Genomic DNA, 14,367 nt, shown 5'->3' with positions numbered 1-14,367 from the left:
TGTTGCTGAAGACTGTGGATACACAGTAAGAAGTGTTCAATTACATTAAAAGAAAATTAAATCCTTCCACAGTTCTACCAAATTCTGATAGCCTTTTGTACCCTTAGGGTTTTCTGTGCAGTAGGGTTTTCTGGAAGGGAAGTCTTGTTCTCCTGGGATTGGGGATCAGGAAATGAAAAGGACGATCCCTTCAGCACGTCTATTTAGGACAATGAAGAATATCAGTGTGATGGCGGACACCTTCTGCTCAATGAGAGCAAGCTAGAGGGTCCGTTTTTAACCAAAGGCATGTATAAATACCCCATCCCTCAGAGTCAAAACTCTTTTCAGCTCCACTTGCAGTCTGCTGAGGAGTTGCCATCCAAGGAGAAAACAGGGAAAGTAAAAAAAATCGATATCTTTCTTAAGTAAGCTCATGCTTATAACATTAAACCACTGTCCCTGTGAATGAAAGAGACACAACATACAGTATCACATCAGAATCTTGTAGCCAGTTCTACTATCAACACACTCCCAATGTCTATCAAATTAGTTTAAAACACCCCAGAAATGAACAATTTAGAGTAGACACTCAAATCCTGCTTGTCTTTTGGAGATGGGAAGAATACACTGCACCCAGCAAATCTCACACGAATATGGAAATAAAAAGCACACTAGACATTGACCAAAAGTTGTGATCAAACACAGGACCCAGGCAGCAGGTTGATTGTTTAAGATTGTGTTCAAATTTTTATCTTTCAAAAAGTGTTATAATATAAAATGTATCCTTCAAATATTATCCCAGGCGACATTCATTGCATTTGAATACATTTTTTCATGACAGTGGGGGAGATTTTGAATGAGTAACAAATATTATGCTTTATCTGCAGGAACAAAGCCTTTTTCTAGAAATATGTACTTTTTTGATAAAACATTAATAATTTAAAAATAATGCACAGAGAATTAACTTGGTAAAAAAAATATATTCCTATACTCTCAATCACTTATATGGTTCATATTTGATAATTACCCATAGATCTTGATGACTGTTAAGCAATAATGTGAGATCTAGGACAACTTTGTTATTGTTTAACGAACAGAGCAATTGTCTAAAGAACACTTAAGATCTGAGGTCTGTACTACCATTGAGAACAGACCATCAAGATAGGAGTTTCTTAATTGTACTAATTTCAGATACACTTCAGATAAACATAATGCACCCTAGAATAAAGTGATATATTTCTCACGTTAATTTTCTTACTTACAATAGAAGTATTTTAGCATGACTACATATTATTGTACTATTACTGGATATATTATTAAATAAAAAAGAATTGAGAGGCAGCAAGTTTTGTTAATTAAATATTTCAGTCTGTATACATTGTATGCATATTTCTACATCTGATATAATAATAATAATAATAATAATAATAATAATAATAATAATAATAATAATAATAATAACAATAATAATAATAATAATAATAATAATAATTCCTTTCCCTTAGATTACACTTAAGACTCCCTTTCGCCACCAAAATGTGTAACCACCCCTGGATGATGTGATGGCAGCCCAAGTGCACAAGTATGATCAACACGCATCAGCAATTGGTGGAGAGGAGTGATGAAGCCAATTCATAGATGGGGATTATTAGGAGACCATGGTGAAAATTTGGCAAGGCCACCTGGGATAAAACTCCTTTTTTTTTCGAAAAATGTAATGGGATTTTTAATGACCCCAGAGAGTCAGGATCTTGGTGTTATGTTTCATCCAAAGGACAGCGCCACTTTTTTATAGTATTGTGCCCCCATTACAACTGGGGCATTGGGATCCTCAAAGACTGCAGGGTGTTATCTACTGGTCCCAATAAGACCTCTTCCTGCAGCAACCTTAGCTTTCCCAGGAGGTGTCCCATCCAGGTACTGGCCAGGCTCACACCTGCTGAGCTTCAGTGAGTTGCAGGCTGATGTACAGTAGCTGCTGGCATATCAGAATTAAAAAAACTAATGTAGATAAAACAAGTTTTTTAGTGTGTCACCAACCTGTATATGGAGACATTTTCAATTAGTTCATTGGTGTCCGTATCTGTCAGGATGATCCCTTTCGGAGAAACTGTCAACGTTACTTTCCGAAACTTTTTTGCACTGGCTCTAGCCTGACACAAGAAACAAGAAAAAAGAGACTATTTTAAGTGCAAAACCAAATTACTGTTTATGGTACAGTATTACTTTATTGGACAGTACACAGTATTATTAAAATTCAATATTTTGAAAAGGTTCATAACTTTCAATACCTTGATGAGTAACAGAGATGCACAAATGTTTTTTTTTTCTTTTAACCAAATAGAGAGATTATTTCTATTATGCTCATATGCTGATAACAGGAATATTTTTGTAGCAGGTATATGTCTATTCTTTAATACACTGGGGTAAAAATGCAGATTTATAATTTATAACAAGGTCTTTCACAGTTCCGTATAAAAACTCAATAAACATTTGCCTGAGTATGTTAATATTAAGGAAAAAATGTCTCAGATAACATCACACATTTACAATTGCTATTTGCACAACAGCCAAAGCCAAGATGCTGCAAAATCTATCATGCTTTTAATAGATCACAGTCATACTTGGAGACAGAGATGGATGGTCATTTGTTGAAAATATCTATGCAAGTGCATAACCTACTCTCTTATTTAACTACTGTATATTCAAGTTCACCTTCTTTACAAACTAATATTCATACATGACAGTGAGAACATACTGTATTTTCATGGTACATTACCCACACTGAAGTTTTGTTAAAAGACTAGGTGGTATTATACTATAATCACAGTAGCACCAATGCATGAAAACCATGTCCTTCAGAAATTTGTGTAGTGGATGCTGTTAACTAAATGCAGCCCTTGAAACCATTTGCAAAAGAAGTCTACTTAGATAAAGAACTATTGGGATATCAAAGATTTTTTAAAAAACAGCTTTGCACCTGCAAACCTTCCCCCACCCATTCTTACCACTTTCTACAGAAGCACCATTGAGAGCACCTTGACCAGCGCTATCACTGTTTGGTTTGGGAATTGCAACTCTTCAGACTGCAAAACCCTGCAAAGAATTGTGGAAACAGCTAAAAAATTAATTGGACCCTCCCTCCCTTCCATTTCTGTCACCTATCACAAAACGCTGCGTATACAGGGCCTCCAGTATAGTAGATGACCACTCCCACCCCTCCCATGAACTCTTTGCCCTCCTATCATTTAGGAAAACAAATGATCTTCCCGCAGGCTGTCAGGCTCCTCAACACCCTGGAATCTACTTGCACCCACCCCAATTCCAGAAACAGGGTTTAAATACCCCCAGTGTGTTGTGTATATTGTATTATGTATTTGCCTTGTAATTTGCACTATCTGCACTTTGAACTATGTGTATCCTTTCTACAATTTCTATGTCAGTGTCCTGTCTGTCTTGCCTGTACTTGCACCTTGGACTAGGAGAAACGATCTTTCGTTCCATTGTATACTTGCATATGGCTGGAATGAAAAATAAATGTGAACTTGAAATTGATTTCATCAAGATCTTTTTTTTCAATTCCAGTTTAACCAGCCTGTGAGGTAGTAAGAGGTGGCTTTAAGAGAAAGCCAACTATTAAGGATAAAAACCAGGATAAATGGTTTTATGCTGGGCTGAATCCCGTAATTGGCAGATGGCAGAGGGTTTGAGACTCCATATAAGGGAAAAGAGCAGATAGGAATGGCTGTGTGTGGAACTGGCCACTTCCCTGGGCCAAACGAGACGTCTTTAAGAACAGCCAGAAAGGCAAGTATTTCAGTCTGTGCCTAGGCTCCAGTATGGAAGAAAGAGAGGGCCAAAGGATGCTCTTATTAGCAATGGGTGACTCACAGGCTTAGGGGTTTCAGCAAGCAAGGAATGACTGAGAAAATAATTTCAGATATACTAAGAGGCATCACAAGTGCTAGGCAGGTGTGCTGCATGGTAGTTTGTTTACCAGGCTTAACAGGATTGAAATGCACTGCTGAAGAACAGGGTTGGACAGCTTCCATGAACAACTGGAAGAGTAGGGCAATGCCTTGAAAGGTAGCAGAGCATTTTCTCTTCTTAACTGACAATGAAGGGTGTCCAGGTACCATGAGTCCTCACAGGCTATGACAACAGCAGACAGGTATGCAGTCTCAGAGAGAGTAAGAGATGTGAAAGAGGAAAAAGGACCTGCTGCTGTGTCATGAGCACTTGCGTGCTTGGTTGTGCAGAGTCCTGGCCAAACAGGATCAGTTGGTATTGCCACATAATGAAGAATGTTTACGCTTGTGAAGTTGTTTGAGAACAGTATACACTTTTGACAAGAGTAAAGAGTTTAAAGAACAGAATTGATTGTGTTCTTTAAGTGAAGATAAGTGAAGGAAATTAAGAAGCGTGATTTGGTGACACCAAGTGAGTGGGGTTGAACACTGCAGTCCCTGATTGTATTATCTTTATTTGTCTATGTGAAACTCTGAGTAGATGGAAACAAAAACTTCCCCAAGAGGGGACCAATGACAAAACTTGGAAGCCCAGAAGGGTTCTGTCCATGAGAATGAATCGAGTCACACCACTTAAAACATGAAAATTTAAGATTACACTCTTATAGGGCTATGATTATACTGTTGAGGTATTGTCACAAAGCTTTTCTGCAAATATTAACTAAAAAATTAAGCCTTAATCACATTATGAACTCCTTCCTGTTCAGAATGAGGGGGCAAAAATAGTTTGTTTTATAATAGTAGTTTACATTAATAAAGACAAATGAGGTAAGTGTTCTGAGGATTCTATTTAAAAGAAAAAGTACAGTCCTGTAAATACTGTAGCACCCTCGCCTGGCGTTGCAGCTGAAGAGCACCCGGCTGGGGTACACGGCAAGGGGCAGGATGGGAGTAGTAGTGGCCAGGGGGGGTCTAGGAGAGCCAGTGGCCAGTGCAGCTGACCAATTGTGGAACCGGTGTACACAGTCGTGAGATCGCCCGGACTCATATACTGTAAATACTTTCCCTGGTTTTGCACCCCTTTTATACATGTACCCCATTTCCACCCTATACCTGTGTAACTGTACCCAATTAGACCCCAGTGTGTTGTACCCCGTTTGCCTCTCTCTCTCTGTTGTGGTTGCTGTGCCTGATGCATGTCCGATCAATAAAGCGCCGTGTTCTCAGTTAAAAAGAGCCTGACTTTGTGTGTCTATCCTCACAGAATCTATCACATTACAATACATTTTGCTATTTCACATCTTGAGGTAATGTTTTTTATAGTTTTAAAAACAACTTAATATGAATCATAAAATTCAAGCAGAAATGTCTATTCAGTGTATATATATTTCTGTATCACTACAGAAACTACAATATCTGTCACTAAGAGTATCTTTATCAGCACATACTGGTATGGTATTAAATTACATCGTACATTATACCAGATAGAGCCGTACGAAGCACAGAAGACATAAAATAGAAAAGGGTACGCTTGTCACAAACTCAAGATGTTGATTATCTTTTTGAACCATTTTCATTTACTTTTCTTCCTTTTTGGAATTTGATTTTCTTGAATTTTATCCACACCTGTACATTATTTGACCACATACAATGTTTATAAAGCTTTGCATGGAGATTTGCAGAAGTATATCACTATATTATAAATACATTTCTTCATGTTTTAATGATGAAAAGCTGTAAAAACTACAGACAGCTACATACAACAATACAACATACAACAAAGACAAAAATTTAACATGTTAGAATCCAGTTCAAAAGCACTCACTCTTTCGGAAAGGATCCTACAGATGTTTTTGACACGCTTCTTGCATTAAGAGTTTATTTTTCTTATTGCATTTGGTCACAAATGATTTATGGCGATGTACATAATGAACATTTTATAATGCAGATCAAATTAAAAAAACTAAGTACTGCATTGGGGAAAAAACTTTTTTTATCAGAAAGGAAAATGTTTTTAAAAAGAGAATGCATCTGGGAGTGAAATTCTAACATTGTTTTAATTTTACAATGAATTTGTCAAGGACAAGTGGAATCAAGCACAGAGTTTCAGGCTGGGACCTTAGCCCTGGAAGCAGCGCAGAGTATTATGGCTAGTGTAGAGGAAATCAGTTCCACGTACTACTGTCTGATTATTGGACAAAGCAAGAGACCTTGCTATTTCATTGTTTCTGTAAAGATAGTGGTGTCACAAAAAAGTAGTGGTTTACTATTTTTAGTTAATTTTATGCTCAGGATGCCACAGAGCTGTGGACGTTAAATAAATCCTCTGTTTTGAATTCTTCTACTTAGATGTAATTTGCGGCAATAAGAATCACACTGCTACCAGATGGAAAGAACTTCTATAAGTACTTCACCAAAAGATAACAAATTCAGCTTCTAAGATCTAGTTTTTTAAGTATAAAGATTAGAATATTACCTTTTTTAAATAAAATTCACTATCCATTCAATTTGATTACATTAACGTTTTTAAAGTTGTATCTACAGAATTGACAGTACAGGAAAATGGTGGATGATATGTATGTTATGTGTTCATTCCACATTCCGATCATACAGATGCGCAAGTCGTGATTGTGTGCATTGCAATAGTACACGAACCACACAGATGTGTAAAGAATTAAAATGCATAAATGCTACATTGTGTAATATGGCTTTGTTATATTTTTTTCATTTATCATAGGCGCTGATCCTTTCACTGCTTCACAAATTCTTTCCTTGTCCTTTACGATTGTGGATACTGTCGAATGAGAAAGGCCAAAGTCTTGTACGATTGTTGATACTGATTTTCCGTTTTCATGCTGCACTATTATGTTCACTTTCATTTCTAAATCTTCTGTCTTTCGCTTTCGTTTTTTCCTAACAGCACCACCAGACCACTCACTTTTTGGCTTGCTAGCCATTTGCTTGCTAACCACCTAAACAATGGCATCTGGCAGAAAGGTGTCGCACAGGCTGATGATGTCATCAATGTTAGATGTTATGACCGAATGCCAGGACACAGAAATAATATGCGAATGGTCGTAAGTCGCATATGTTGTAAGGTGGGGACTACCTGTAGTTTGCTTAGTAGTTTGTGTTTAACTCACCAGAATGAGGAAATGACAGTGCAGGTCAAAAATCAACACTGTCACATTTCGTAAAAAGAATCCCCAAAACTCTGATTTAGATTTTGAACACTGAGCTGAACAAACACTGTCATTGAACAAGAGCAAGCAAGTTCAGTGGCAGTCTCGCAGGCGCCAAGTAGAATGCATGTGTAGCGTGGAATGAATGAGAAACTTGTACAGTATGACATAGGCTTCAAGCTTGTGTGAGCAAGTGGTAAGTTCCCAGCACTGCCGAGTGCATAACACGTCTGTCTGCTAAGAAACTGGAACCCCAAGTGATTGAAAAAATGTGCACAGCTCCATGTTCAGCAAGGGAGCTTTTATGCTTGGGGAAACAAAAATGTGAGATCAGAATTTAGCCTCCACCTCACTTTCTGTTCAAGAACACCACAGAGTAAAATGTTAGCAAGGCCCCCCTAAAAATGCAAAGTAGTTGTGACATATGTATGCAATAGACTATATTACCAGACTATGGGGTAATATACCCCATGGGGCGGAGCGGTGTATCTGTGGCTAAGGATCTGCTCCTGTGGCTAGAAGTTTGCCGGTTCAAATCCCGCAGCTGCCAGAGGAATCCTACTCCGTTGGGCCCCTGAGCAAGGCCCTTAACCCCAACTGCTCCAGGGGTTGCATACAATGGCAGACCCTGCGTTCTGACCCCAGGCTCTCTCCCTGTCTGTGTGACTCATGGAGAGCAAGCTGGGGTATGTGAAAAGATAATTCCTAATGCAAGAAATTGTAAAGGGTTAATAAAGTGATGTTAGTTATATAATAGACTATACAATACACAATAGTACCATGATAACTACAGTATATAACACAACCCTAATGTATTACAAAACCCATCAACTAAATGAAATTGCAACCCTACAGCTGTTTTTTTTAATTTGGTTCTTGTCTTCTCAAGGAAACCTAACTCCACAAGAGGTACAGGAAACACTCACCATGGAAACTATCCTTCTGATAGCTGCTGAAGCCATCTCCTCCCCCTTGGGCTGTTCCACAAGGGTCATTCCCAGGTATTTCACACTGAACGCCATGCCTTCCAGAAGAGTCTCTTTCGTATCTGTCCAGTTCTCGGGAAGTTCTGAAAGACAGTATTCATTAAAACTCTAAGTGTCATACAGAGCATTCAGTACAAACACGTAGTTCATTATAGTGTTTGTTGTAATGGTACATCATATTTATTTTAGATTGTGCCGAAACCTTGCTCTCATCCATACTGAGAAAAATAATAGAACATATCAGCATCATGAACAGAGAGTGCTACTTTTTTTAATAACAGGTTCATGCTGTTTGTGACAACATTAGTGTGAAGAAGCCAGGACAGGTAGGGACACTGTGGACATGGGTTGTTGCACAAGACCTCAAATGCTGGAGACCTTTGCTCAGACACACAGAGAGACAGTCACACAAACAGCAGAGATCTGAGCCAGTGCCAAAACCAGAAGCATGGGGTACAAGGCAAGAAGACATCCTGGATCCTGGGTGTACATACAGAGACAGCTAGAGACACTGATCGGTGTGATATAAGAAATCTATTTAAATGATACAGCTTGATGTCATTAGAACTGAGAAACCGTTGCACCCAGAGAGAGCCCACACAGGCCTGGGGAGGACATGCAAACTTCACTCTGCGGTGAGGCAGCAGTACCAACTGAAATGACACCATTCCATTCCTTAAATTCATTAAAAATTATTAAGTATTATTTAATTTACTTTTAGCAAGACTGAGTGTCACAGTAATATGTGTAACAAAGTGAAAACACCTCATTCTTCTGTCAAACTGGTAAAACCTATAGCCATGATTTCATTATTTTATAATCATGATTTCAACTATGACGTATACAGTAACCGATTAAATCAAGTTGTCAAATTCCATATTAGGAATGATTAATTTTTTGGTGCACGGCTATCTTATAAAGACTGAACTCAACGCACTTAGTTGGGTTTAGGTGTGTACAAGGTTCTTGTAGAATTTGACAAGCCCACTAGAGGAAATAAGATATTTTCAAAAGAGAAAGTTTGAAGAGATCTAAAAGTGATCACAACTAGATTTTTGCTTTGACATGTTGTTTATATGCTATCTTGAATAATTATAACCAAAGGGGGGACAGAGATCACACTCAATAATTGTACTGTGCCAGAGTCCTCTGTTCTACCATCTGTTACACAGAATACCACCAGCTGTTTTGTAGAAAACAGCAATGTATGGTACATTTTATATAGAATTTGAACAAATAACAATGATTCTACCTTGCTTACACCCCTCCCTGCATCTAGCAGCAACCAAATCTTATGAGAGCTTACATTCAAGTAAGACTGAGCTTGCGGTGTTTAATAATAAATATAATTTATCAGCAGTCACATGAACAATAGTTTCTTCTATTTTGTTTCAGTGCTGTCAAAAGTAGAACTCTGTAAAAACTGTGGGTGGGGGAGAGGTGTGGAAAAAGAGACATACATAGAACAATGGCATTTAAACAATAACTTGAAAATCCAAATGATGTATTCAACGTTCACTGCATACTTCAACAATGTTTTACATTTTAACCTAAACATGTAATTTTAAATGACCAAAATGAAGAGTTATTCTTTCAGTCTTTCTGAGCTTAAGCAGATGAAAACCTTTTTGTATGAATTTACATCCAAGATTTTATGGGTTATCTGACATTTACAGTATTTGACAGTTGACGTTGACCAACTCAGGCACTTATTTGCCAAAATAGATTTCAGTCCGACCTTTCATGTCATTCTGAGAAAAGCATTACCCTAGAACCCCCCCCCCCAAATAATTACATATTAAATAATTTCCTGTTCAAGTAATTTAATTTTACACAAAAATAGAACAGAAATTATACCTCATAGGTTCCATTATACAAGTAAACCAACTATCTGAGTAGTATTTTACAGCTAAAAAACCTACAGCTCAGAGGTCCCTATAAATGTTGTGTGGTGATCCATAATGCCTTAATAGAAAAGGTGAATGAGAATCATTTTGAAGCACGTTTAAGTTGATTAAAATAATATAAATATGACTAGATGCCTTTTCTAATCTATTCATACTGCAGAGAAGAAAGAGCAGCAACATATCTTTGTTAAATCAAAACTAAGTCTTCTCCGAGTAAAAACAGAAGAAAAGCAAGACATGGACTATCTGTTACACGCAGCTACTTAACGGTCTTGAGGGACCTATCAGAACTTCAGCAGCCCTGTAGTCATGAATTATTGAGCACAACAGTGTAAGTGCTTCAGGCCACCCACAGCAGATTCAACACAAGAGCTTGGAACTGTCATGACAAAGAGCAGGCTATAAAGCATAATTATTAAATACATTTTAATGCACTAAAAAAAAATTGTATGAAACGGAAATGTTGTTTTCTTAAAAAAATTTAACATTAATGGAAAGCTTGTTCAGCAAACACTCTTTCTATACTTTCTATACTCTTTCTATAAATGCACCTCTGGAATGGCCTGAGGGCTATCACTAACTACAAAGGACAAATGGGTGTTATAACAACAGCTGATGTTTCACTGCCTGACCAACTAAACAACTTCTATGCCAGGTTTGACACTCACAACATGGACCCTTCACGCAAAACGCCCAGTGAGCCTGGGGAATTTGTGTTGCAGCTGTCTGAACAACAGGTACGGAGAGCTTTCGGCTGCCGGTCCTGATGGTGTCCCCTCCTGTGTTTTAAAGGCATGCAGAGCACAGCTGGCCCCCATCTTCACTGTAATATCTGACATGTCACTATCCCTGTGTACTGTCCCACTGTGCTTCAGAGAGGATTAGTATCGTGCCACTGCATGAAGTGCTTTGAGAAACTGGTGATGGGACACATGACCAGTATTGTCCTGGACTCCTTGGACCCCATGCTGTATGCTTATAGGAATAATAGGTCAGTACGATGCTGTCTCACTGGGCCTTCACACTACTCTTGAGCACCTGGACAAGAAGAACACCTATGCCAGGATGTTATTTATTGACTTCACCTTAGCCTTCAACACAACTGTGCCAGGCAGGCTGGTGGTCAAACTCAGGGGTCTGGGCCTGCAACTGGGTCCCTGACTTCCTGACAGGCAGACCCCAAGTGGTGAGGATTGGAAATAAAACCTCATCCCCTCTGATCCTCAACACACCCCCCCCCCAGGGCTGCTGCCTGAGCCCACGGCTGTATTCTCTATTTACATATGACTGTGTTGCTAGATTTAACAGCAACCGCATTATCAAGTTTGCTGATGACACCACAGTAATCGGTCTTATCAGCAACAATGATTAATCCACTTACAGGAGCAAGGTAGCAAAGCTGGTGGAGTGGTGCCACAACAACAACCTCACACTTAACATTGGCATTACTGTGGACTTCAGGAGGCACGGTGGGCATCACACACCCATCCTCATTCATGGGGCTCCAGTCAAAACTGTCAGCACCTTCAGCTTCCTCAGCCTCCAGATCACTGAGAGGCTGAGCTGGTCAGAGAATACCGCTGCCATCCTCATTAAAGCCCATCAGCGCCTTCACTTCCTGAGACAGTTAAGGAAGTGTGGATTGAGCAAGACAACACTCACCAATTTTTACCGTAATACGATAGAGAGTGTGGTATTACGGTGTGGTACGGTAGAGCCACAGTACAGGACAGAAAAGCCATACAGAGACTTGTGAGGTCCGCGCAGAAAATCACTGGGACCGAGCTACCCTCCATCGACCGGCTATATCTCAACCGCTGCCACAACCAGGCTTGAGCTATACTTCGGGACCCGATTCACCCTGACCATGATCTGTTTTCACCCCTGAAGGAGGTTCTGGCAGAAGGTATCGCAGTATCAGAACCCTGACGAATAGATTCAAAAACAGTTTCTTCCCCTTAAACAGCTTAAACAGCTCAAATTAGTACCTGCACATATTAGCACCTGCACCTTAAGGTACTGCACTGTTTGCACTATGTCCTGTCTTGGCTGTACTATAACATCTATTGTCTAAATTTATTGTCCATGTCTGTTTGTCTGTTTGTGCCTATTTTGTTTTCTCTACTGTGACTGGGTACAGCTGAACTAGTAAGCATTCCAATACACTTGCTGTACATGTATATGGCAAATAAAGAAATCTTGAATCTTGAATCTTTGAAAACAATTTTGAACTAGAAAGTAGGCTTTGATTTGATTCCAATGGCCATACATTATATGTTAGAAGGGATCTCTTATAATCTCATTTCTTGATTATAAAAATAGTATTCGTTTATAAGGATGCCACTTTTATCGTTCATTACAGTTTTGTGTCACAGTACATTCTACTTAACCTTGCTCCTAATTATAGAAGCAAATAGAGGCACCTTATAGATTTATATATCGATGTAGGCAGAACACCAGATAAATAATAAGAAATCATAAAATGTCAGAAAATAAATACATTTCAGCACCAACACCTGCCTTTCAGAAATCCATATATTCAGTTAGGCCCTTAGCAAATGTATTAAATCTTTAGTAAATCTTTAGCTTTGTACTAAAGTGAGGGATTGTAAATTGAATATGGAGGATGTGGCGATGAACTTTGATTATGTGGATCTTAGCAAGACAGGGTGTGGATAAAGTGCATTTTTTTTTCAAAAATAAGCTAACCTTGTCCTGAAACACTGAAATACAGATTTGTAACCAATACATACTCAGGAAGTTACAACTCCAATATCAAAATATCAGGGTTGCTGTTAACATAAGAACATAAGAAAGGTTACTTGGGCTAGTTGGGGCCCATCTAGCCTGCTTGGGTAGAAGGTTATTCATCCAAGGCTTTCATCCAACTCTTACTTGACAGAAGCCAGAGTAGCCAAAAAAAAAAATCCAAAGTTTATTGAAAAAAAGCCAGGGAGATGGTAGTTCAATAAGAAATATGTTCACTTGTTACCAAAATGTTATAGTGTAGAGAAGGCAGTTGTGAATTCGCTGGATATAATTCTTGCCACTAAAAATATTTTCATGGGATTAGCTATCAATAGGGTTCACTATAGTCCCTAAGATTAAAAAAGTACTCTAACAAGCACAATAGATTTCTCAAACATTAAATTGATGCTTAACTGTTTAAATACTCATTAAATAATCTCATAAAATACAAAGAGATCAAAATACACTATTATTCAGTCTGACACTCTCCTGCATTTTTATTTTTAACATCTGTTGCCTTATTAGAAAATGTTCTAACATGCTTTTTTGATTTTCCAGTGTTATTCAGAGTAGGAACACTAAAAACTGACAAAATGTTGCTTTTTGTTTTTTTCCTCACTTCACAGGAAAATGCACACCGGCAAATACACACTCACATCAGGTTGTACAGTATGTTATTCAATGGATACTCAAATTTATCTGCAGTTCTCAATGGGTGAAGGAGAAACAAAGGATTTTTTTTCTAGAATCTTTTTTCAGAACACGGCTAGTTACGAATCTAGGACACTAAACTAGATATAAAGTGGGACACGGTCATACTAAAATGAGGTGTAAAATAATTATTTTCCCAACTTTGCCCCGCAGCAAAAAATAGTGCATGCACTCCCACTAGGACAACATGAAAAATGGAAACTGCCAGACATCACTACCCTCCACGTCCCTTCACAAATGAAATCAGAAAGTAGAACAGTTACAATCTATTCAGTTTGTCATGATTATTTCACCAATTAAAAATATTTTTTTGGGGGGAAAGAAATAATACAAAAGAGTAACACAATATAGAAAAACAATCCAATTATCTTCCACTGACCCCTTCTCCAAAATCCTTTCTATGTGACCCCCCCTCAACCTTTTTTGACTACTGCAAGGCTCATTTTTTGACTTCTTCACCTTCTCTTTATGTGAGGCCTTCTTCATTTAGCAAGATCCAAAACCTATGAGCCTTGATGTTCACAATCCATCTTTGACCATGGTATAAGATAAGATAAGATTTATTGTCCCCTAAAGGAAATCTTTTGTGGACACATGGCACTTGTGAGCATTCAAATATAATGGACCCCAATAATGGACCCCAAAAAAAAACATTGCACATCACTCTATTGTACATGTAAAGTGGTGTAAAAGTAAGTACACCCCATGAAAAAGTTTGTATTTTTTTACATTTTTGGACAAAAGGATATTTGATTGTCATTTCAACAATACTGATAGATAAGGGTGATCTAATTAAAAAAATAACATTCAAATATCACATTTTGTACTTATTTGTACTATATACAGTAAATCAACAGAAATGCAATTTCCTTGTGTGGAAAAA

General features: G+C 38.1%; 1 protein-coding gene across 3 annotated transcripts in view; it reads right to left on the bottom strand.

Moving 5' to 3' along the window:
- Positions 1–14,367, bottom strand: part of LOC102696159 (low density lipoprotein receptor adapter protein 1) — a 52,813-nt gene that overhangs the window by 16,158 nt on the left and 22,288 nt on the right. For all 3 annotated transcript variants that reach the window (XM_006626082.3, XM_015352708.2, XM_015352719.2), the window contains exons 2-3: positions 8,059–8,201; positions 2,023–2,135 (exon numbers count right to left, since the gene is read on the bottom strand). In XM_006626082.3, coding sequence (XP_006626145.2) covers positions 2,023–2,135; positions 8,059–8,201 — 256 coding nt within the window. The remainder of the gene's footprint in view (positions 1–2,022; positions 2,136–8,058; positions 8,202–14,367) is intronic.

The sequence above is a fragment of the Lepisosteus oculatus genome, chromosome 2 (assembly GCF_040954835.1).
Source record: "Lepisosteus oculatus isolate fLepOcu1 chromosome 2, fLepOcu1.hap2, whole genome shotgun sequence".
In the NCBI taxonomy this organism is placed as follows: Eukaryota; Metazoa; Chordata; class Actinopteri; order Semionotiformes; family Lepisosteidae; genus Lepisosteus; species Lepisosteus oculatus.
Note: the sequence above shows the minus strand (reverse complement) of the source record. Positions and strands in the feature narration are given on the sequence as shown.